At 47.0% G+C, this 25,352-nt stretch overlaps 1 protein-coding gene across 1 annotated transcript in view; it reads left to right on the plus strand.

The window, feature by feature from the left end:
- LOC146783165 (transmembrane protein 132C-like) overlaps nucleotides 1–25,352 on the plus strand; it is a 1,355,452-nt gene that overhangs the window by 1,169,540 nt on the left and 160,560 nt on the right. The window contains exon 7 of the mRNA XM_085636355.1: nucleotides 24,243–24,516. Coding sequence (XP_085492481.1) covers nucleotides 24,243–24,516 — 274 coding nt within the window. The remainder of the gene's footprint in view (nucleotides 1–24,242; nucleotides 24,517–25,352) is intronic.

Here is a 25,352-nt window from a genome sequence, read left to right on the forward strand (position 1 = left end):
CACAGCCCTCTAAGGTGGCGTATCACCTCTGCATAGGACTGTACAGGAGCTCAGTGTACAGCCCTCTAATGTGACGTATCACCGCTGGGTAGGACTGTGCAGGAGCTCAGCGTACAGAACTCTAATGTGACGTATCACCTCTGCATAGGACTGTGCAGGAGCTCAGCGCATAGCTCTCTAGTGTGGTGTACGCCTCTGCATAGGACTGTGCAGGAGCTCAGCATACAGCCCTCTAATGTGACGTATCACCTCTGCATAGGACTGTGTAGGAGCACAGCGTACAGCCCTCTAATGTGGCGTACACCTCTACATAGCACTGCGCAGGAGCTCAGTGGACAGCCCTCTAATCTGGCGTACACCTCTGCATAGGACTGTGCAGGAGCACAGCGTACAGCCCTCTAATGCGGCATACACCTCTACACAGCACTGCGCAGGAGCTCAGTGCATAGCCCTCTAATCTGGCGTACACCTCTGCATAGGACTGTGCAGGAGCTCAGTGCACAGCCCTCTAAGGTGGCTTATCACCTCTGCATAGGACTGTGCAGGAGCTCAGCGCACAGCCCTCTAAGGTGGCGTATCACCTCTGCATAGGACTGTGCAGGAGCTCAGCGCACGGCCCTCTAATGTGGCATACACCTCTGCATAGGACTGTGCAGGAGCTCAGCGCACAGCCCTCTAATCTGGCGTACACCTCTGCATAGGACTGTGTAGGAGCTCAGCGTACAGCCCTCTAATGTGGCGTACACCTCTGCAAAGGACTGTGCAGGAGCTCAGTGCAAAGCCCTCTAAGGTGGCGTATCACCTCTGCATAGGACTGTGCAGGAGCAGAGCGCACAGCCCTCTAATGTGGCATACACCTCTGCATAGGACTCTGCATGAGCTCAGCGCACAGCCCTCTAATGTGGTGTATGCCTCTGCATAGGATTGTGCAGGAGCTCAGCGCACAGCCCTCTAATGTGGTGTACGCCTCTACATAGGACTGTGCAGCAGCTCAGTGCACAGCCCTCTAATGTGACGTATCACCTCTGCATAGGACTGTGCACGAGCTCAGTGTACAGCCCTCTAAGGTGGCGTATCACCTCTGCATAGGACTGTGCAGGAGCTCAGTGTAAAGCCCTCTAATGTGGCGTACACCTCTGCAGAGGTCTGTGCAGGAGCTCAGCGTACAGAACTCTAATGTGACGTATCACCTCTGCATAGGACTGTGCAGGAGCTCAGCGCACAGCTCTCTAATGTGGCGTACACCTCTGCATAGGACTGTGCAGGAGCTCAGTGCACAGCCCTCTAAGGTGGCGTATCACCTCTGCATAGGACTGTGCAGGAGTTCAGCGCACAGCCCTCTAATGTGGCGTACTCCTCTGCATAGGACTGTGCAGGAGCTCGGCGCACAGCCCTCTAATGTGTCGTATGCCTCTGTATAGCACTGTGCAGGAGCTCAGCATACAGCCCTCTAATGTGGCGTACACCTCTGCATAGGACTGTGCAGAAGTTCAGTGCACAGCCCTCTAATGTGGAGTACACCTCTGCATAGGACTGTGCAGGAGCTCAGTGCACAGCCCTCTAATGTGGAGTACACCTCTGCAAAGGACTGTGCAGGAGCTCAGTGCGCAGCCCTCTAATGTGACGTATCACTCTGCATAGGACTGTGCAGGAGCACAGCGTACAGCCCTCTAATGTGGCGTACACCTCTGCATAGGACTGTGCAGGAGCTCAGTGCACAGCCCTCTAAGGTGGCGTATCACCTCTGCATAGGACTGTGCAGGAGCTCAGCGCACAGTCCTCTAAGGTGGTGTATCACCTGTGCATAGGACTGTGCAGGAGCTCAGCGCACAGCCCTCTAATGTGGCGTACACCTCTGCATAGGACTGTGCAGGAGCTCAGCGCACAGCCCTCTAATGTGGCGTACACCTCTGCATAGAACTGTGCAGGAGCTCAGCGCACTGCCCTCTAATGTGGCGTACACCTCTGCATAGGACTGTGCAGGAGCTCAGTGTACAGCCCTCTAATGTGGCGTATCACCTATGCATAGGACTGTGCAGGAGCTCAGTGCCCAGCCCTCTAATGTGGCGTACACCTCTACATAGGACTGTGCAGGAGCTCAGTGTACAGCCCTCTAATGTGGCGTACACGTCTGAATAGGACTGTGCAGGAGCTCAGTGCACAGCCCTCTAATCTGGCGTACACCTCTGCATAGGACTGTGCAGGAGCTCAGTGTACAGCCCTCTAATGTGGCGTACGCCTCTGCATAGGACTGTGCAGGAGCTCAGTGCAAAGCCCTCTAATCTGGCGTACACCTCTGCATAGGACTGTGCAGGAGCTCAGTGTACAGCCCTCTAATGTGGCGTATCACCTCTGCATAGGACTGTGCAGGAGCTCAGTGTACAGCCCTCTAATGTGGCGTACACCTCTGCATAGGACTGTGCAGGAGCTCAGTGCACAGCCCTCTAATGTGACGTATCACCTCTGCATAGGACTGTGCAGGAGCTCAGTGCACAGCCCTCTAATGTGGCGTATCACCTCTGCATAGGACTGTGCAGGAGCTCAGCGCGCAGCCCTCTAATGTGGCGTACGCCTCTGCATAGGACTGTGCAGGAGCTCAGTGCACAGCCCTCTAATGTGGCGTACACCTCTGCATAGGACTGTGCAGGAGCTCAGTGCACAGCCCTCTAATGTGGTGTACACCTCTGCATAGGACTGTGCAGGAGCTCAGTGCACAGCCCTCTAATCTGGCGTACACCTCTGCATAGGACTGTGCAGGAGCTCAGTGTACAGCCCTCTAATGTGGCGTACGCCTCTGCATAGGACTGTGCAGGAGCTCAGTGCAAAGCCCTCTAATCTGGCGTACACCTCTGCATAGGACTGTGCAGGAGCTCAGTGTAGAGCCCTCTAATGTGGCGTATCACCTCTGCATAGGACTGTGCAGGAGCTCAGCGCGCAGCCCTCTAATGTGGCGTACACCTCTGCATAGGACTGTGCAGGAGCTCAGTGTACAGCCCTCTAATGTGGCGTATCACCTCTGCATAGGACTGTGCAGGAGGTCAGCGCGCAGCCCTCTAATGTGGCGTACACCTCTGCATAGGACTGTGCAGGAGCTCAGTGCACAGCCCTCTAATGTGGCGTACACCTCTACATAGGACTGTGCAGGTGCTCAGTGTACAGCCCTCTAATGTGGCGTACGCCTCTGCATAGGACTGTGCAGGAGCTCAGTGTACAGCCCTCTAATGTGGCGTACGCCTCTGCATAGGACTGTGCAGGAGCTCAGTGCAAAGCCCTCTAATCTGGCGTACACCTCTGCATAGGACTGTGCAGGAGCTCAGTGTACAGCCCTCTAATGTGGCGTACACCTCTGCATAGGACTGTGCAGGAGCTCAGTGCACAGCCCTCTAATGTGGCGTATCACCTCTGCATAGGACTGTGCAGGAGCTCAGCGCACAGCCCTCTAAGGTGGCGTATCACCTCTGCATAGGACTGTGCAGGAGCTCAGTGCACAGCCCTCTAATGTGAGGTATCACCTCTGCATAGGCCCTCTGTGCACACAATATATTGAAGGGACAGGTGCGACTCTCGGATATTTAAGTATTTCATCATATTGGGAGAATGAACATCAGGCGAACGCGTAGTCTCTGTAGGAGCAGAATTATCCGAGATTCCACGGACCCTGCCCTCCTGGTCCTGCTGTGTCACCACCTTTCCTTTTGTGAATATTTACAGAGATTTCCGGGAAGTGATTCAACTAAAACCATCGCGTTTGACCTTCGAGTACTTACTCATTCTATTCAGTTGTGGGCATGGGCGTCCGCAGGGGAGGGCAAGGGGGGCTCTTGCCCCCCCTGGATCGCCGATGCGGGCCCAGTCTTGGTCGGCGCTAGGCATGGGCAGTGTGGGCAGCTGGGCCTCGCGGCTGTCTAACTAGGATGGGCCCCCCCACGAGTCCATCATGCTTTTGAAATGATGTACAAGTTGCAGGTGGGCAACCCCCTCCCTTTGGGTTCGCTGATTTGGTGAACTGTGAAAGACACAAGGCTGGGTGGGGGGATAAGGGGGGGGGGCCTCTCCTGGGCCGGGCTGCCATGAGCTGAAACGGCAACATGACACCGCATCCCTTTGAGGTACTGCAGACTGGGCAGGGCAGGGTTTGTGGCCAATTAGCTTTCCCTGCATCTCTTTCTCTTTAATCTGCATGATAACAGCGTTAGGCAGACACTTGAACTGGTGTGAGGTGTGAAGTGAGCCCTGCCCCTGCATGAATGAAACGCAGAGCATCCTGCAGGGCTCACAACAAAAAAACAGAGCGACCTCATATCACGATGGGCGCTGCTCACTTCCAAAGAAGGGAAAGGGAGAAGAGAAGAAAACGGGGAGAGAGGTGGTTATTTTTATTTATTTTTTACAATTCTGTTTTGTTTACTCTAGCATCTTTTGTCGTCTGGGGGTGGATTCTGGAACCCTGCCCGGGCCCCCTTACCCAAAAGTGAAAGATGCGAATTAGTTTCTTAACCTCTCAAGGGCCTCATTATAGTAAGGAGGCATCTAATCAAACCAAAGGCAGGCAGGAGGAACTTCAAGCAGAGAGACAAGCTTGCATTTCCTCTAATGTTATTTTAACAGGGGAGAGATTTTACTTGGGTTTCTTCGTTCAGTGCAGCAGGGCCTGTGTCTGATTTTCCCTGGGAGCAGCAATACTTATGGTAGATGAATGTGCCAGACAACGTTGGACGGATCTGGTCATTACCGGTCCTTACGCCACAGGTCATGGCAATTCTAAGGCATCATTCACACACCAAAGCCTGATGGCACGTCTCTGGCCACACAATCGATGATTACCGATTTCGTTTTTTGGTTGTGTTCGAAGCTCACAGACACAGAATGTAACCATTTTTGCTGCTGTGGGGAACAGGCAAATCTAGGTGTTCCCTTCCGACTCAGAAAACAGATTAACTCCTATGATTGACAACATTAAAAATTTGAAGAGAGAAACAACACCATGATCGTCAGCCACAACCAAAGTAGAGCTACAGTTACAATATCTGAAGGTTGCCCACGCAAGTGGTGGTAGTGGCCGACTGGCCACTAACAAACGTTTGGGGACGGGGACTTTTTTTCTTTTCTTACAAATTAATCTCTGAACTGGATATAATGTTTCCCTTTCATACACCTCTACGCGGGGAGATTTGGTTCAAATTAGAACATTCCCTCACTTCGCAGTCACAGAAAGGAAACTTAAACAGAGGTCATCATGTTAAAATAATTAGAGCAGTTTGCCAGAAACGGTTGCCTGATATTTAAGAGTCTGTGTCGGAAAACATACTAAATGATGACAAACGAAAAACATATGAAGGGGTTCTATTGTTAATTTTCCTACTAAAACCTTTCAAGTTTTATGGGATTGGTTCATCAATTCCTGCATCCACAGTTCCAGCTCACTGACTGTTCCCACGTTTGTTTCTCAATATGTAAGAACCTACACTCCTCTAGGACTGGTGCTTAATTTGTAAGTAGAAGCCCCGGGGCTCTCAGTTTTGCTCAGAAGGAGCTGCTGTATGTCAGCACGCTGAAAGCCATGGCTGCATAGTCTTGATTCCGCCACCTGTTTCCTTGTTCCACAAACTCCTGTCCCGTTCTTTCACTCTTGCATGTTCTTGCTTTGAACCTTCGTCACTTTTTCCGGCCTTTTTCTTCCTCCTTTGCTCCTTGTGTGTTTTCCACTCTCTTGCTTTGGATAAAAGTCTGACAAAGAAATATAAGTACTGGTCCCCAAAAATGAGTGCCAGTGCGCCCCCCCTAACCCACTGGCTCAAATGAAACACGGTCTAGCCCATGTATAAATTAATTCCATTCTTCGACCTTGGTTCTGAGGTTTCTACAAGGTCTCCCTCTTCATCTCACATCTATTCTGTCATACTTGCTCTTAAGACGCATTTTAACTCTGCTTTTCGGACAAATCTTTGGATAATTTATCTGATAAGTTCGTAACACAAGGGTCTCCTTACTGCCAGCAGGCCTCCAGATAATAGTGCGATCTATAAAGGTTTTAAAACATAATGTAATATAACAAAACATTTTGGCAAGGGAAACAGGCTCTGACAACTTCCCCACTGCAGAACGAAATAAGTAAAGGATGGAAGCCACCAATTAACCTCAACCTTGTCTTCCAGGGGGAAGCCAGTAGTGATCCATAGCAGCAGGCCGGTGAAGACGGAGGCCACAAGGGTACGCAGTGACACAGCGATACATAGAAGAGCCCTTCAGACTAACAGGCCATGGTGGCCCATGAACACCCACGAAGAAGGAATGAAGCCTCCCAAACTATCTCAACTTATGGGTGGAAAGTTACTTTTAATGGCCCTCCATCGATTTCCCAGGTCCCCTCAGATACATTTCATGGCAGTGAACAGGTTCTTTTCAAATGACATACAGGCCACACAATTGATCTGGGTATATACAAATCTTGTATAGGAGAGCATATGACTTCTGTGTCTAAATGCCTAGTGCAAGATGTTACAAAGTGCTGTATGTTGTGCAAAAGTGTCCCCTCTGGAAACCCTGTAGACCCAGTTAAAGTAAGTCACTAGAATATCCATTGCAGAAAGGTGCAGTCAAGGAAGAACTACCAACCAATCTCAAGCCTGTATACCTCTCAGGAGGCGCCCATAATAGGGAACTTTCCTCCAGTGCACCAAAATCGCATTCCATACCAAACTCCTGACTGTGTGAACTGGTCGATCATGTGGGCATGGCAAGCTGTCTACTTCCAAGAACAACAAGCTTTGGCATAGCCAATAGGGCTCGCCTTATGGACCTTATAAGTGTTTAGCCGCCATGCAACAGTTGATGTTGTTGCTCCAAGGATATTGTGCTGCATAACTAAATACTTATAAGGTCCAAAAAGCGAGACCTGTTGGCTATGCCAATGCTTGTTATTAAGTGACCTCAAAACACGATTTCTTCCCTAGAATGGGCAAGGCCCCTGAATAACGTAAAATAGGGCTAAGCTCATCCTCCATTTTCTTGCCCCCCTACTCCTAGCTGAATGTAACTCTCAAGTCTCTCAGAACTCCATCTCACCAAACCCATGAACTCCATTCTGTCCATCCTTATTGTTTGCCTTTTGGTCTCTGCCTCTGTTCTAAAGAGGTGTGCGTTGGAGGGCATGTAGCCCTGCTACTTCCGTGTTCAATGATCTGCAAAGTACACCTAAAACCTACCCATTTATCAGTCCCCTGCTTCCTTGTTTCAGTTTTCCTGAGATCTCCCTCTCTTGCTTTTCCACTGACTCTAAAGAGGAGGCCGGCATTCTTCTCTCCATGTTGAAATCTGGCCTCGGTGCCGCCATTCATTAAAAACTGTCTTTGAAACGGGGCTCATCGGGCCCTATATTAATGCCCTTTACAGGGAAACCCCTGACCGATTCCTCGACATTGACTGTAAACACCCTTCATGTGACGCAGTCAGCAGCGCCCCCCCCCCCCTGCATTTCACTTGTTTCCTTCATCTTCCTGTTCTTTCCGGGTGATGCGTTTTGGAGCGTTATTTAAACGGACTCCCCTCTGGGAGACTGGTGAGTTTAGGATGAGGGGGGAGGGGGGGGGTAATGGGCAGGTGCAACAGAGGCTCTGGAGCGAAGGCTGCAGGTGCTGTGAGTTTATGGCAGCACCGGTTAGAGGGCCATGAAGGTGTTCATGCTACATGCACATCCGATCCTTGGCCTCTCTACACAGACAGATGACCACACAAGTGCCACTTGTGAGTACCACTTTGTGAAAGTGTGTGAGGGAGGATGCACAGCTAGGGAATATTTACGCCACAACAGGAAAGGAAATATGTTAGGAGATAGAGTGGGTCTGTGTTGGTGAGCGGGCATGGTGATGGGTGGGGGGGGGGTGATTTAAAGAAGTACACGCAGGAGGAGAGAGCAACAAGTGTTTGAGAGGGAGGAGATTAAGGGAGATGTTTTGCAGATGAAGGATTTCAGGCAGATGTCCGGAGATCCATGACCTGAGTGACGGTCAGAAAGTGAGTTCTCGGAGGAAACAGGTGTGAAGGGGGAACAGTAGTGACCGAGACACTCTGGAGACCACGCCCCTCTTTCACAGAGCTCGGCCAAGTTTAATTCACTCTCTCGTTTTTGGAGAATCTAAACATTTTCAATTCTAATTCTTCACAGCAAAATCGTTGCTTGCACTCTTTTATCTGATAGAGCATCAAACACTGGCAAATTCACTGTTTCTCTCTTGTATCGTCAATGCCTCTCTCCAGGTTTAAGCACCTGCGCCATGTTGCGTGATATGTCTGGGTGCAATAACAGAAAACTCACTGAGAGGCATGAAGCCACGAGCCAGGGGGCTTGCTGTGTGAGGCGCGCCCTTCATTACATAGACCACGCCTCTTGAAAAGGCTTCCTTGTTACACTTCTGACACCTCGCCCCTATAAGAGACACCATCACCTTTTTTCACCCCACATAAAGCTCCGGAAGAAGGAGATCGTGTTACCCTAAAGTAAACAAAGGCTTTGAAGTCTGTCCGCTCCATACACCCTGCTCTTTCATCGCTTTTTCTGAATAGCAGATGGTATGGTGTAGCCAGAAATGGGCAGTAAGTGCAGAGGAAGCAGACCAAGAGCCGGACTGAGATTTCAGGGGACGGTTATTACCATGGGGATACCGCCCGCCAAGTCCTGAGATCACCGGGTGCCCACTCCCACCCGGTGTCTCCAAGAACTTCCTCCTCCTTTCAGCTGGATGCATTTGTGAGTAGAAACAGGCCCAGAATTAAAACTCTGCGTGCGATAAAAGGTCCGGTAATTCCAGGAACACCATGCCAGTCCCTGTTTGGAATCAGCAGCATCTGATTGTATGGCACAGAGGTGGAATTACCGGCCAGAATCGGTACTTCTGGTCCTGGGAGTTCTGGACCACTGGTAATCTAGCTCCTGGTCATGCACCGAGCAGTACCGTTCTGAACCACTGGTGCTCCGGGCCCTGGCTGTGCATCAAGAAGAACCGTTCTGGACCACTGGTGCTCCGGGCCCTGGCTGTGCATCGATTAGTACCATTCTTGACTACTGGTGATCTGGCTCCTGGTTGTGCATTGAGAAGAACCATTCTTGAGCACTGGTGCTCTGGGCCCTGGTGGTGCATCGATTAGTACCATTCTTGACCACTGGTGATCTGGCCCCTGGTTGTGCATTGAGAAGAACCGTTCTTGACCACTGGTGATCTGGCTCCTGGTTGTGCATTGAGAAGAACCATTCTTGAGCACTGGTGCTCCGGGCCCTGGTGGTGCATCGATTAGTACCATTCTTGACTACTGGTGATCTAGCTCCTGGTCATGCACCGAGCAGTACCGTTCTGAACCACTGGTGCTCTGGGCCCTGGTAGTGCATCGAAGAAGAACCGTTCTGGACCACTGGTGCTCCGGGCCCTGGCTGTGCATCAAGAAGAACCGTTCTTGAACACTGGTGCTCTGGGCCCTGGTGGTGCATCGATTAGTACCATTCTTGACTACTGGTGATCTGGCTCCTGGTTGTGCATTGAGAAGAACCATTCTTGAGCACTGGTGCTCTGGGCCCTGGTGGTGCATCGATTAGTACCATTCTTGACCACTGGTGATCTGGCCCCTGGTTGTGCATTGAGAAGAACCATTCTTAACCACTGGTGATCTGGCTCCTGGTTGTGCATTGAGAAGAACCATTCTTGAGCACTGGTGCTCCGGGCCCTGGTGGTGCATCGATTAGTACCATTCTTGACTACTGGTGATCTAGCTCCTGGTCATGCACCGAGCAGTACCGTTCTGAACCACTGGTGCTCTGGGCCCTGGTTGTGCATCGAAGAAGAACCGTTCTGGACCACTGGTGCTCCGGGCCCTGGCTGTGCATCAAGAAGAACCGTTCTTGAACACTGGTGCTCTGGGCCCTGGTGGTGCATCGATTAGTACCATTCTTGACTACTGGTGATCTGGCTCCTGGTTGTGCATTGAGAAGAACCATTCTTGAGCACTGGTGCTCTGGGCCCTGGTGGTGCATCGATTAGTACCATTCTTGACTACTTGTGATCTGGCCCCTGGTTGTGCATTGAGAAGAACCATTCTTGACCACTGGTGATCTGGCTCCTGGTTGTGCATTGAGAAGAACCATTCTTGAGCACTGGTGCTCCGGGCCCTGGTGGTGCATCGATTAGTACCATTCTTGACTACTGGTGATCTAGCTCCTGGTCATGCACCGAGCAGTACCGTTCTGAACCACTGGTGCTCTCCGGGCCCTGGTGGTGCATCGATTAGTACCATTCTTGACCACTGGTGATCTGGCTCATGGTTGTGCATTGAGCAGTGGTACCGTTGATCACCGGCTGTAGCACAAGTTCTTCACAGGATCAATAGCTCTTGATTGGCCTGGCAGTTTTGCTTCAGTTGAAACATAATTTTATTGACTTGAATTTGTTTTCAAAATCCATTTTCAATAGCCCAACCCATGGGCTTCCTCTTACATTCAGCGGTCCAAATCCGAACTCTACACCTGCTGAGAGTTTTCCGTCTCTGCTGGTGTTTTTGGAACAGATGGCTGACTCTGCAACATATCAACACTCAGATACAAGCAGTAGGGTTGCCTCGGTAGGATGGGATTCGTGATGTCTGTGACGTGTGAATGAATAGTGCATGAAATGAATTTCTCACAAGTGTGTCCTTGGGTTTTATGGTGGCTAGATTGTGGTACCAAACATGCACCAGTTGTGATACCCAGACTGGTTGTTGCCGATCAGTGTTGAACACTGAACAGAGAAAAAGGCCGCCGCTGCTTGGTATATCTGCAGATCAGAGTGTAGTATGTAAGCCTGGATGGTAAACTCTGCTCCGTTCGCGGAGTTTTTCGTATTCCGCCGAGCTCATGGAGCTATCAAAAACTCCGCTCCGCACAGCTGAGCTGAGTTGTTTTCTCGCTCACACTTGCCAATGGTTGGTGAGCGGGAGCTGGGAAAATCTAACGCTAAGCCACTTTCCAGCGAGATTTCTCAATGCGGGCAGTCGGGGATAGTCGCAACTGCTCGCATTGAGAAAACCTGTTTGCGTTGAGGAAGCTGCCGCTCAGGTAGAACTCCTACTCGATCGGCAGAAAGAAGCAGCCCCTCTTGCAGTGTGCGAGATGCTGTTCGCACTGATTTTACAGCACGGGACAAACACCCGGCACTAAAAATCAGTGAGAACAGCGTGAGGTAACCCACTCCGCCTCTCGCAGAACTCTCGCAATACTCCACGTAGCACGGCAGGGTTAGTAATATGCTGCTCATTCGCAATGCTGCCTGAGGGGAGGGGCCATGACCCGCAAGGGGGGAGCCGCAAGTGGGTCATGCTGCCCCTCTCTGAGCATCGGCATACATGCTTTATGCACGGCAGTTTCATCTGTATTTGTTTTAGTGAAAGGTTTTTAACCAAAACCAGGGTGCGTGGTGGGTCACGTTTGTGCAGCTGGTGAAATCATACAGAAAAGCTGTGACTTTGAGGAGAGATGTTACCCTGCGTAAACCAGTTGTTAGATTTACTCTGTGAGACAGTAAAAGGTGCTTTCTGCATGTCACTTGTGCTGTACTGTTATAAAAAACCTGATTCTGATATGTGCACAGTACAGTGGTCGAAGTGGGGGGGAACGGCAGGGCACGGCGTGCCCCTACTTCTTCAATTCCAGCGATTCCGTTCCCCTACTTTTTTATTTTAAAAATGCGTCCCGGGACGCAAGAAATCACTATTGCCCATAAAGCTCGGCGTTCGAGGACACACGGCCGAGAAGTAACAGGACCCTGTCTTTTTCTTCTTACCCAGAGAAGCAAAATACAGTGTCCGCTTCTGCTCTGTAGCTTCAGCTGCCTTCCCCCCTCCCCCCAACTCTTTCCCTCTTCCCTCTCTTTCTGTCTAGCAGTTCTTCCCTTACAGAAAACCGAGATTTCAAGACGGGGTTTTCACTCTCTTTCCTCTCCGTTCTTTTAAGTGCTCCCCTGTGAAATGGATCCAAAAAAGAAAATAAATTTTGCTGGAAATGTGCAGCATCTGGAATAAAAGGTTAAAAATAGGAAAAATAACTAAGTAAAGTAAGACAGACTGGTAGCCAGAGGCGCTATTAGAGCCACATTTCGGGGGGTGGGGGGGGCTTAATCTTTAAGCAATAGGCAGAGTGGAGCTGCAGGGGCTGCTGGTAGCAAACTGACCAGATTGATTTTATTCACACCCAAACACATTAGCCACTTTTACAGAGTTTGCCAGTGAAGCGCTATGTTGTTTTCTTGTCTTTGTTTTCCCTGGGCTTGCAACTAGTGCCCCAATCCTGGAGGTACTGCAAAGTGTGGATTGGAAAACAAAATGCGTCCGGGGATGTGGTCTTTTTACCATACTGCTTACGTTTTGTAAGACCTGTGGTGTCATTTTGGAAGGCTTCCCAGGGGTGACACAATACATGCTGCAGCCCCTGGTAGGCCTATGGGGTACCTATACCTATGCCCTTATACTAGGGACTTATAGGGGTACCCCAGAATCCAATCTGGATTGTACCTATAGTACTTGTAATCCATTTAAGGGAGAAAGCAGATAGGCTGGGGTCCTGAATAGCAGGGTCCCAGCCAGACTAAGTCGAAAACCAGCAAAACACCAGGAAAAAAGTGGGACAACCATGTGGTCAGATTCCACCTTCCTACACAGATCACAAAGTGCACATAATGTAAATAGGTCAGTGAGCTGCTGCTTTTGTCAGAGAGCTCCTTTTGTTACTTGCAGTTTAGAAGTTAAAATCCTAACATACAACAGTGAGCTATTAACTTTCATGTAAGAGCTGCATACAAACAGCAAGGTATAAATTAGAGCGTTATGTTTTTCCCCCAGTCTTTGATTATCCTAATGTTGCAAAAAGTGTTCTTTTGGACAGAAATCAATTCTGATTATTAAAGAGAACCCCCAACCATGGTATTAAGTTTTAAAATTCAGAGTTTGTTTCTCCAGACCAATCACTATTAAACTATACCGCCTAGTAGTATGGTTGTCATGTGACTCCTACACCTTCTAGTCCTTAGTCTTATGTAACATTTTCTATACAGTGATTTACACACATATTGATTGTCTCTACACTGGTATGGGTGGCGCTGTAAATCAAATTAAATGCATCTGAGAGAGAGTGTGGTTATGGAGACTTGAAGGGCACTGTTAAAGGGTGGTAGTGAGGGAATCCATGACAGAGGTGGCCATTAGAGGGTAATAACAAACATTAATGCACAGGGCACCACCAGTGCCCTTGAGGCCAGTCTGCCTCACCCATAGTTAGCTCCATTGGCCTTGTTTCAGAAGTAGTAGCTGCAACTCACCAGGGATTGGCAATGCAGAATTTGGCACGCACACCAAACTAAGTTCGCAAACTTCGCAGTCTCTCTGCTTCATTCACAAGCACTTTTAACATGTGCTGCTTGCTGTGGGGCCACTGGAATTAAATATGCAGCAAAGGAGGACACAATTATGCCACAGTGTTGACTAAATTATGCATTTAAAAAAAGGCTGCAGCGTAATGCAGTATATTTTCTGATATTTTATTATTTTGACATTTGTACACATGCTAACAGTCTTTGGAAAGATTTTGCCTTATTAGCACCAGTGTAACATACAAATGCAACAGTGAGACAGATGATCAGTCAACCTTTGCAATAAGCCATCCACTCCGCAGCAAAGCATGTCACATTTCTTGTTAACTTTTGATACATTTGAGCTATAAACAATTTATTAGTTTAAATGGTCAGATCATGCAGCAGATCTTGCATTAGGAGGCAAATATGGCAGAGCCATTATTATTTAGAAAACATTTGCAAACTAGGATATTTTGCCATTCATGTTTGAACTGCTGTTTTGGAAAAGGGAGAAGTGCTGATGACAAACCCCATGGCTCAGAGACAAATGGCTCGTGCTTCCACATTTTATCGTATTTGGGACATTCTGTGATTAGAAGCATATCCCACTTTGTGAATGTGTTTTAATATCAATAACTCATCATAACCTTATATAATCATGTGTATCCATTGGTTGATTAAACTGGGCAGTGAAATGCCAAACAAATACTAAAAATTGGGATATTTGCGCATTCTGGCCAAGCCTCTGGCTCCGCCCACTGAGCCAATCGTTGGGTTATTCCCGCCCTCTGATTCTCCGCCCACAGTTCCCCTACTTTTTTTCCCCCACTTCGACCACTGGCACAGTAGCAATAGATGTGTGAACGCGGGTTTGTGAGTACATGTGCTCTTAACAACATGTGGTCACTGCCGTGGCACGAACTCATTTATGAGGCTGGGATTCCAAGGGTGTTTGGTAAACTTTATTCCACGAGGAGTCGTGAGCCCACGTGACCATGATGTACCCGGATGGCTGGGCGGTTGGGCCACGCCCCAGTATTGGTGACACTGTGATATGTCCTATTCCATACCCTGGTATAATTGAGTATTTTCACTCTGTTTCTTAGTGACACTCTCTCAGAGGCTGGAATATACTGTATTAAAAAACAAAAGTATTCCTAAATTGTGTTCTGTAGCGTTTGTGGCGCCCCAGACTGTTGAGGTGTGTACATCACTCTCTTTACTCCTGGGTGCTTTACAGTCGTTGGGCCTGGTCTCAAAGGCAAACTTACACTTTTGTATAAGTTTCTGATTTTTGGACGTCAGCGAAGCAATTTTATGAGAAGTATCTTTACGACTTATCATTTAATGTGCAGGGTCCACGCCACAGCGCGAGACTCCGCTGTTGTGTAGATACTTCTCGTAAATGTCCTTTGTGAATCGCGACACATCGTGAACTCCCACAGAAGTGTATGTTTGTGCATCAGCTCCTTGGTTTGCAGGAGTGAGTTTAAGGGAGTGAGCTCAGGTGAAGGGGCGTGGGGTGCAGCGTGGACATTGTGCAGGGTGAAGGGGTGTGGGGTGCAGCGTGGACATTGTGCAGGGTGAAGGGGTGTGGGGTGCAGCGTGGACATTGTGCAGGGTGAAGGGGCGTGGGGTTCAGCGGGGACATTGTGCAGGGTGAAGGGGCGTGGGGTGCAGCGTGGACATTGTGCAGATTGTTAAATGGCGCCACGCGTTTGGAGCAGGCCAGGAGTCATTGACACTGAAGGTATCTGCAGGGCTGTTGTGGTATTGGGTGTCTCGTGCTATTTTAGCGCGTGGATTGCCTTTACCATGAGCTAACTGCATGTTTTAATTGTTGTTCCACGATCGATGCTGGAACGATGTCTGTGGGAGCTCTGAAGACGTTAATTCAGTTTCCAAAGGTCTACGCAGGCATCGGGAGCCTCGATCGTGACGCATATTTTTCATTTTCGTGGCTTGTTTCAATTTCCACGTCTCGATTCATCGGGCCGGACCACTCCACAGGCTCGCTCTTCCTGATTGCGCCTCCTACATCTCATTATCTGAGCATTGGAGGCGACCAACGATCATCTTTTCTGTTTGCTGAGGGGAGGAGCTGCCCTGACGTCGTCACGTTTCAGGTGCCGTCATATTGACTTGGGCACTCAAGTTAGTGACGTCAGCTTTCTTTAATTTCCTTGTAGCGGAGCGCTGCAGCATTTCAGGTAAGATCTTTCTGCCTGCACCCATGGTGACAGGAACACCTTTTATTTTCTTATATAATATTTACTAGGTTCATGCCTGCATCCAGGTGTCAGGTGCACCTTATTTATAATGCAAGTTAAAAAATGTTTTTTAAAAAAGGGGAAGAAATCTTACCTTCAAATTTAAGATACTCTGTGAGTCTTCATCCTCGGTGATAGACCTTACACTTTAAAAAATATTTGTTCATTTATTATACTTACTTTGAACTGTTATTTTATTATACTATCATCTTTTTACCTTTTTTATTTGTATATTTAGCATGGCATCTTCACAACAATTTGCTCAACCTCCTCCATTTTTACAACATCCTGGTAAACCAAACATTGAATGGCTTCAATGGGTAAACATTTTTGAAAACCATTTAGTTGCTATTGATGCCACTAAATTTTCCCCTTCTTGCAAAGTTGCAGTTTTATATGGTTGTCTGGGTCTTGCGGCACAACAGCCTTTTGAAAACTTACCTTCTGTTCCTCCTCCTCAAGGAAGCTCTGGCGATAATGAGCATTGGGATGCCTACAAAGAGGCCTTGGCTCGTTTAGCTAAAGGTTAGAATGAGAAGCAAGCATAATGTTGGAGAGACATACTTTTTTTAGAAGAAAACAAAGTCCGGATGAAGTCTGGATGATTACATTTCTGCTCTGCGTGTACTGGCATCCACTTGCGAATTTGAAGCACACACTGACATTTATAAGCGAAATCAATTTGTTTTTGCATGTTTTTCAAAGAAAATTCAAGAACGTTTACTTAGTTGTATGAAACCTTCTCTGCTGGAAACTATTGACATTGCAAAGAGTATTGAACGTTCTATGGTCACCTCAAAGGCACTTCATAATAAACAATTTGTAAATGCTGTAAAAATGCCTTTTAATCAAATAACAGATTCTGTTAATGTAGTAAATGCACCTAGATATACCAAGAAACCTCCCAGACAAATTACCAGTTGTTACAGGTGCAGGTCAAGGTCACACTTAAGCAATATTCCCACTTGTCCTGCATTGGGTAAGAAGTGCATGCTTTGTAAACAAATAGGACATTCTTAAGGAGTCTGCAGGTTAGTGAGATCTACCACAAAAGTCAACAGTGTTGAAGTTGTTGAAGCAGTTGATAGGTGCACAGAGAAATTGCGGGATCTGCTATTAACAATAGAATGTAATATGATTTTTTATGGCAAAAAGGTCAAAGGGGCCTGGTGTAATGCATTATTTGGTAAATTTGAGGTTCCTATTATGGCAGATTCAGGCTCTCCCATCACCATTTTATAAGAAATTCTATTTTTAGAGAAATGGAAGGGCTCTGTCACTTTAATGAAAACTTACGTAAATCCCAAAGCCTTTGGAGAATTTGATATAGACATGTTAGGTTATTTCATGTCCAGGGTGGTATGCTTGGGTAGATCTATTCACACAAAGGTTTATGTTGCTATCAAAGGATGCAACATAATTGGCTGGCAAGATCTAGCTAAAATGGTGTTACATCTTATTCCAAGTTCAGATAATCCCATTGTTTTAGTAGAACCACCTAAAGGTTATGTTGATATTGAATTTGATGATGATGCATACCAAGTAAAGTGTTTGGGACTTAAAGAGCGCAGTGCAGATGTTAGGATAGTTTTGGACTGTTTTCCCAGCATGTTCTCTGACAAGATTGGGACAGTCAAAGGTTTTCAACACCAGAATAAACTCAAAGCTGATGCTCAACCTATAGTCCATAAGGTACGTCCGCTTACCCTAAGTGCCAAGAGTGAAGTTAAGACAGTTCTTAAGTCTTTATGTGACATAGGTGTCATTGCATCATGTGACTCTTCGGAATGGGTTTCTTCCATTGTAGTCGTTAGGAAGAAGTCAGGAGAGGTCAGGTTATGTGCTGACTTGCGCTCACTTAATAGGAACATCCTCATTGACTGTCACCCTCTTCCCAAAATACAGGAGCTCCTTGCTGGTCTTGGGGGTGCAACATTTTTTTCAGTAATTGACTTACGGTCAGCGTATCATCAAATATCTTTATCTGATGACTCTCAGGCTTTTACCACATTTGTCACTCCCTTTAGAGTGTACAAATATCTCAGATTACCTTTTGTCCTGGCCTCCACAGCCAGTGTCTTCCTGAAAATTAATGGTTAAACTTTTTAGAGACATGCCAGGAGTCTAGGCCTACCAGGATGACATCTTGATATTTGCAAGTGACTGGGAAACACATTTGATCAATCTTAGAAAGGTTTTGAGTGAGCTATCTAAACCAGGTATGACCGTCAGGGTTGACAAGTGTAAGTTTGGTATGCAAGAATTAGATTATTAGGGTCACACGGTTTCCTCACAGGGCATTAAACCCAAATTGCCTTTGGTCAAAGCAATCAGTGATGCTAGCTGTCCCAAAGATAAGGATGCTCTGTGATCCTTTTTAGGATTGGCAGAAGATTTGCAAGATTTGTAAAGGGTTTTGCTCAGATAGTTGAGCCTTTGCGTGCCCTTTTATGAAAAGGTTCAAAATTTGCATGGACGGATGCAATTTCAGCAACCTTTGACCAAGTTATTCATGCACCCGCGCTACATGCCTTCCAAGACAGCTGTAAGTGTTTTCTCATGGTAGACACAAGTCTCACTGGGTTGGGTGCAATACTCGGTCAGTGGGTTGATGGCAAAGAACACACAATAGCTTTTGCTTCGAGAATGTTGAAGTTATCGGAAAAATATTATAGTACCATCGAACGCGAAGCACTGGCTTGTGTGTGGGCAATTGAGAACTTTAAAAACTACATTTGAGGACGTGAATTTTAGATATTCACCGTTCACAACCTCTCATGCACATATAAAATGGTGCTGGATTAGGTAAAGTTTCAGCTTGGTTGGTGAGGTTATTGTCCAGACTACAAGAGTTTCATTTTTACATTAAACATATTTCAGGTGGAAAATATTTCAGGGCTGACTGCTTATCACGCATGGCCTTGGATGATGAATTGAATCTTTCGGATGGTATGGACAATGAATGTGTGGTAGCGACATTAGATGTTGTTGAAGAGTGTTCCCTCATTTCAGAGCAGTCTTGGTTGGAAGCTTATAACAATGACAACAATTTGAAACAAGTCAAGGAATTCATTGTAAAGGGTTGGCCACAGTGCTTTAAGTGGGAAAAAAAACTGGGGGTGCTCTAAAAGGGGCGTGGTTAATGTCTTGAAGGGGCGTGGCCTATCCGGGTAGGGGCGTGGTCTAAATCAAAATAACTAGCACTGTGTGCTTAAGAAAATCATGAGTACCGGCACTTCTCCGTGTTCTCCCATTGAGTACCGGGACTTCTCCTTGTGTTAAGAGAGTACCGGTACTCCTAGTGGCATGCTGTGGTCAGTCTCTAGGTTATGGGTGCTTGACAGTTAATGTCGAGTGGATTCCGGCGCTAGGTTGCGGCTGCAGCCCTACACTCCGAGCCGGCATTTGATAAGATAGCGCCTTAGGTGGAGAGAAATTTGGCGCCCTTGCTAATAGAGACTGAAATGCGGCAGCAGGGGGTCCTTTTTGAGTTGAGCTAAGCAGTGACTGCCCCCTGAACCCAAACGCCTCGGGACCTCCCCAGCTCACCTAAATCACCGATAGTTTAGCTGCCTCACGGTGATGGGTCTGTTGGTGTGTGTATCAGCAGGGGTGAGACGGTGAATGGAGCGCGAAGAAAGGGACAATGAGGTGTTAAAACAGGCCGGCCCTGCTCACACCCTGACAGCGCAACAGGACAGGAAGACACCTGTGTTTTTCTAAGCTAGAGGTCTCGACATTGGAACTGTCGCGCTGTGAGTTATAGGGAAAGTTTGCAGATCCGTTGTCTGTCAGAGTGCCTTGAAAAAAAAAAAAAGTCTGCTTTCGCGTAAAACTTCTGCTTCTCATGTTAATGCCCTCGGGCTAAGTTCACGCTATATATAGTTACAACAAACGCTAATTACACCCTGCAGCTATGGGCAGAACTTGGTCAAAGGCACTTTGAACATTGAAGAAGAAAATGCTGATAGTGTACAAGGCTGCCTTGAAGCCACGCCCCCAGACACGCACCTCCCAGGCTCACCCCTATCAAGTTGGTGAGTACCGGCACTTCTTTTTTTCCATTTAAAGCACTGCCTAACAGTGCAGCAACAGTGGGCAGAGTCTGAGCACCGGCAGTTTTTTTTTGGGCCCTCAAAACGGGTCCGAAAAAAAAAAAAATAAAGAACGGACTACCTTTAGTAGCCACGAAAATAGAGCCCGATAGAGACCCGTTTCGAGGGCCCCAAAAAAAACTGCCGGTGCTCAGACCCGGACAGACCCGGCCCACTTAAAGCCCTGGGTTGTGGAAAGGTGTGTAATTACCCACTAACTCTAGAGGTCACAGCCTCTTCAAAAACTTTCCACAGAAACACTGCTCACGAATGCCCCCACCACTGGCAACAGATTTTCCCTGTATTCTATTAACTACATATTAGTGTACTATTATACATGGGGAAACCCTGTTACAGGAGCATATTTACATTTGGTGAATTTGCATTCATATATCAAACCATATGCACATGTAAACTGGACTTACAATCACAAATAGGTTTGAAAATTGAACCCTTAAATTCAGATAATTCAGATAAAGGATGGAAAGAGGTATGGGCTAAAATCTTTTTGGGCGTACTGGAGAGTGGAAGTAGCAGACTGGAATGTAAAAGTAACAGTATTAATGAAATTATATACATCTTATTATGTATAGTGAGATGTGTATTCAAGTTACTGTCTCCTTCCTACAGGGAGCCATCCCTATATGTTCTTTAATAGAAAATAACAAAAACCCTTCAACAACAATCTGTTAGTTTAAAAGGGCTTTGCATTTTGACCAATTTGCAAGTGTGATCGAGATACCCTTACTTCCTGTTGTGTGCCCAAGTATATACTCTATCCAACAAGGCATATTCCCATCAGTAGGATGATGGTTTTCCACTGCCTTCAACTAATCTACTCCCATCTCAGCTCTACTCGCAATCTAATGAATGAGAAGAATCAGAGAAAAGAAGCGGGCCTACCCTTTTGTAAAAAAAAAAAATGCCTGTTTGGTCTGAATCGGCATATTGAACTAATGTAATAACTGACTGCTAGGAGAAACAGATCTGTGTTCCAAAGTACACTAGTGGTGGTCCCAAACAGTGCTTTAAGTGGACTGAAAAGGTGGCCCAGGGTCTGTAATAAAGGTGTGGCCAAAGAAGTGTAACTAGGAATCCCTTCTAAGGGGTGCAGCCAAAGTAATGAAGAATAAGGCTTAAATCATAAACTAAAATCCTGTGTCACACAGCATGCCACCTGACCAGTATTCGGATGACTCTGTGAGCTCTCCGTTCTTGCTCTCAGGCATAGAACACAACAATGGACAAAAACTTAAAGCAAGCTAAACATATTGTCTTTGACAGAGCTTGTTAGCAGTGTCAAATAAATAAGCTAAAACAATGACTTTATTGTGAATAAGTAAAATCGAAAATGTTTCCATTCTGAAAATATGAGACTGTGAATTAAAAATTAGTCTGTGGATTGGGTAATGACCTTCAGTATCGCAATCACTCCAGTTCTCCCCTTCAAACCATTCCCCCCTGCAGTCTCTCACTCTATGCGGCCTTTTCTACTCCCATCTTTCTGACATCCTCCATCTCCATCTCTCATGAGTCGCCTCTTTCCACTACAGCGCTGGTCTTCTGGCTATCTTTGTGCATATACTCTTCATCTCCTCCACTTCACCATCCCACCCACACAAAACCCAACCATTCCCCTGTAAGCATTGCGCCTTGCTGTGATACTGACAATACTGCGATACCTGTGCACTTTCTTTATAAGCTTTCCCACAAAATCACAACTGGTGCATAAGTGACTGTCACTCTTTGTGCTCTGCAATTAGGCCAAGGATCAGATGTGCATGTTTTCTGAACACTTTTACATGAGTCACTGATGGTCACCGTGAGCAGCTCGCATTGCACTCAACTCCTACTACAGAGCTCTCAATAGTGGCCTGCCATAAAGACCCAACTACAACATGAATTCACACCCAGACATATGGAGGCAACTCAGTTCACTGTGCTCTATACAAGAGCTGCATGACAAAAACTACAGAAACACAGACAGCAAAAACAAACACTTACGAAAAGAGAGATGAACTAATATATGTGAAATGTAATCAGAGACTGCAATATTGATATGGATTACCTTTGGGTTTTTACAGTTATTGTTGAATAAGCAAGGCGTGTGGTTGCCTGTAAATGTAAGGACACGAATATGGGGTCCGGTAGGGAACGGCTTCAAGTCAGTTTTTTATTACTAATGGGTATGAGACCGAGAGGACCCGTCCAACTTAAAGGCCTGAGTCCAAGTACTTCCACTCGTTATGGAGGAATGGAAGGCAATGTCCGTCTGAGGGTGCACAGACAGTGATAGAGATGTTGCATTGTATTGATCGGAGTTAGGTGCTCCTGGGCGTTTTTTCTTAGCCAACTGTGCAGACTTCAGGCTTGGAGTGACTGGTCTGTCAGTCTGATGCATGAGTGGGCCGCACAGAGCTCCTACGTGCATCATTTGGAAGGTAAGGTCGTGTTTGCAGAGGGATATGCCTTTTCTTGTCTACCGCAAGCCCCAGAAATACAGAATGCTAGTATTCGGTGCTGCCACTCTAAGGGCAGAGGCACCCAGTGTCGTCGGATCGTCTGGAAACAAACAATGTGTGATGCAACTAGGGCGATTACGGGTTGCATATTAACTTCGGCCTCTGGCGCCACACGATGTAAGGTCTTATGCGCTTACAGAGTCTGAGCACCGGCAGTTTTTTTTTTGGGCCCTCAAAACGGGTCCGAAAAAAAAAAATAAAGAACGGACTACCTTTAGTAGCCACGAAAATAGAGCCCGATAGAGACCCGTTTCGAGGGCCCCAAAAAAAACTGCCGGTGCTCAGACCCGGACAGACCCGGCCCACTTAAAGCCCTGGTTGGCCGGAAAGCAGGAAATTGACTGGAGAATTTAGGGCTTTTGCCATGGTTGCCTGAGAGTTATCACTTGTTAATGATATGGTCATGCAGCATGACTTTTTTGTCCCGCCAGAAAGTGTTTTACGAGAGACATTATTCAGTCAGCGCATCGTGGCCATCTGGGTGTTTCTAAAACGTCACAACTTATTAAATCTTCTTACTGGTGGCCCTCATTAGAGGCTCAGGTTAAGTTTTGTACAGACTCTTGTTCAGAATGTCTTCTGTCAGACAAAAAATGGAAATTGATGAATACACCAATGCACCCTGTTCCTTTTCCAGTCAAACCTTGGAACAAGGTCTGTCGGGACGCTATGATGCTTTGCCCAGTAATATAAGGTTTTTAATCTTGATGATTGATTCTCACTCGAAATGGATTGATCACATGTTTTGAGACTCACCAAGTACAGGTAATGCAATCAAGTTCATGAAAAGAGTATTTGGAATTGAAGATTCACCCTCCATTATTGTTACTGATAATGGTACACATTCCGTTTCTCACAAGATGTGTACATTCCTGGCAAGCAATGATGTAACACATTTTAAAGTTGCGTTGGATTCACCATCCTCTGATGGGTTGGTTGAGAGGGCAAACAGATTGGTAAAGGAAGGTATTCAAGCAGCTCTCTCGTCTTGCCAGGATGTTCAGAATGTTGTTGACACCAAGATGTGGTCCTATAACATCTCACCTCATTCTACTACAGGGGTTTCACCTTTTACTCTTTTGAGAGGGAGAAAAGTTCATACAGATTTATGTCCAGATTGGCTTCTCAACAAACTTGTCTCATGTTGCACAAAAACAGGAAACTATGAAGTTTAGGCAAGATGATGGGGAAAGGTTTTTAAAATCCCAGAAAGATCAGCAAGGGTTTGATAAAGTTCTCCTCACCAGTTCTGGTAACAAATGTAAGTAAAGGAGCTGCTCTACTTGGTGAAAGGGGTTGGTGGAATAAGAGGTCGCTGGTTCGACTCTCAAATACACGAGCTTGTTCCTTAATGAAACTCAACAAAAGAGAGTTCGATACCTGTGGCTGGTCTAGTTGGTGGCACGATTCAACCCCAGTTGCTTCTCAGCCCCTGATTGACAGTAGCAACAAAATATTTACAAATTCTAAGAGTGATACCTCTCATGAGCAACTTGAGCCTTTGTCTGTTGTTGAGGGAACGTTCAAAGATGATTCCACAGACTCTGGAAGAGTTGTCTCAGATAATGCAGTGCCGGGCAGTCGCTTGAGGAAAATACCTTCAAAGTTCAATGATTATATTTTAAGCTAAAATATGTGCCCTTTGAGTAATTCATGTTTTTCTTTGTTTTTTCTAATGTTGTTATCTGTGTTTTCACTTTGTTAAGGAGGGAGAAGTTGTGGTATTGGGTGTCACGCGTGGCTCTCCTTTGCCACGAGCTAACTGCATGTTTTAATTGTTGTTCCACCATCGATGCTGGAACGAAGTCTGCGGGAGTCTGGAGACGTCAATTCAGTTTCCAGAGGTCTACGCAGGCATCGGCAGCCTCGATCGTGGGTGTCTGCTCTTTATTGGAATAAACCTCTTGTAAGCTTACCTGTCTCCTGTGGATCCTTTAAGCTTATCACAGCTGTCCAGACCCCAATGCTTAAGTCCTGTTTTGTTCCCAGGCCCACCAGAGACAGTGAGGACGATGATGAAGACGATCGGCGGGGCCGAGGGTGCACCCTGCAGTACCAGCATGCCATGGTGCGCGTCCTGGCGCAGTTCGTGGCGGAAGAGGCGGGCGCCTCGGGGCAGATGACGCACTTCCTGGGGCCCGAGTGGCAGTATGACATCACCGACCTGGTGAGTGACTTCATGAAGCTCGAGGACCCGCACATCGCCAAGCTGCCGGACGCCCGCGTGCTGATTGGACGTGAAGTTGGCATGACTACCATGCAGGTATGCACCCACTGTGCTTTTTTATTCATTGCAATGCATGTGTTCAGTGCATGTCTGCAGACGTGTCTGAGTGTTCTATAAACAAACTATCAATGTCCTGTGATGGTAAATGGTATTTCACGTCACATTCTTGTCACTTTGTTACTTCCTTGTTCCTGTGAGAGTCAAGTACAAAAGATGCCAGACTGGTAGACAGTTATCTGTCCTCCCTGTGATGACAAAGGGGCTTTGGCAGACTACCACTCCCCGGATGTACTCCGGAATGCATGCATTAGCAGCTGACACCACAGGGCAGTAACAATGCATCAATGGACAGTAAACATGCATCAGGTTTAGACGGTGCTCAAAGACGGCCTTGTTTCGGACAGTATGCTTCCTTTCCTGTCTGAGGGTTTCTGTAATTAGGGTCGCGGGTGGGAATGGGTTTATAATCAGTGGTTAGTTTTCTACTGGTGGTAACAGGGGTAGCCAAAGTATCTTTGCAGCTGTATTTCTGCTACTATCACTGCCCGGATGTAGGCGCAGCCTGGGGTGTCTGGCAGCCTATCACAAGAGGGGTGGGAGAGGGGGAGGGGTGGAGGGGGGAGGTTACAGGCTTGTGAACCCTTCAGGCGGTCAGTGAGAGATGCTTTAAACAGATGAGAGATGCTTTAAACAGCTGGTAATCTGGTTTACAAACATGTGAACCCTTCTGACGGTCAGTGAGAGATGCCTTAAACAGCTGGTAATCCCGTTTACAAGCTTGTGGACCCTTCTGGCAGTCAGTAAAACATGCTTTAAACAGCTAGCGATCTGGTTTACAAGCTTGTGAACTCTTCTGGTGGTCAACGAGAGAT

This window comes from Triturus cristatus, chromosome 11 (assembly GCF_964204655.1).
Source record: "Triturus cristatus chromosome 11, aTriCri1.1, whole genome shotgun sequence".
NCBI lineage: Eukaryota > Metazoa > Chordata > Amphibia > Caudata > Salamandridae > Triturus > Triturus cristatus.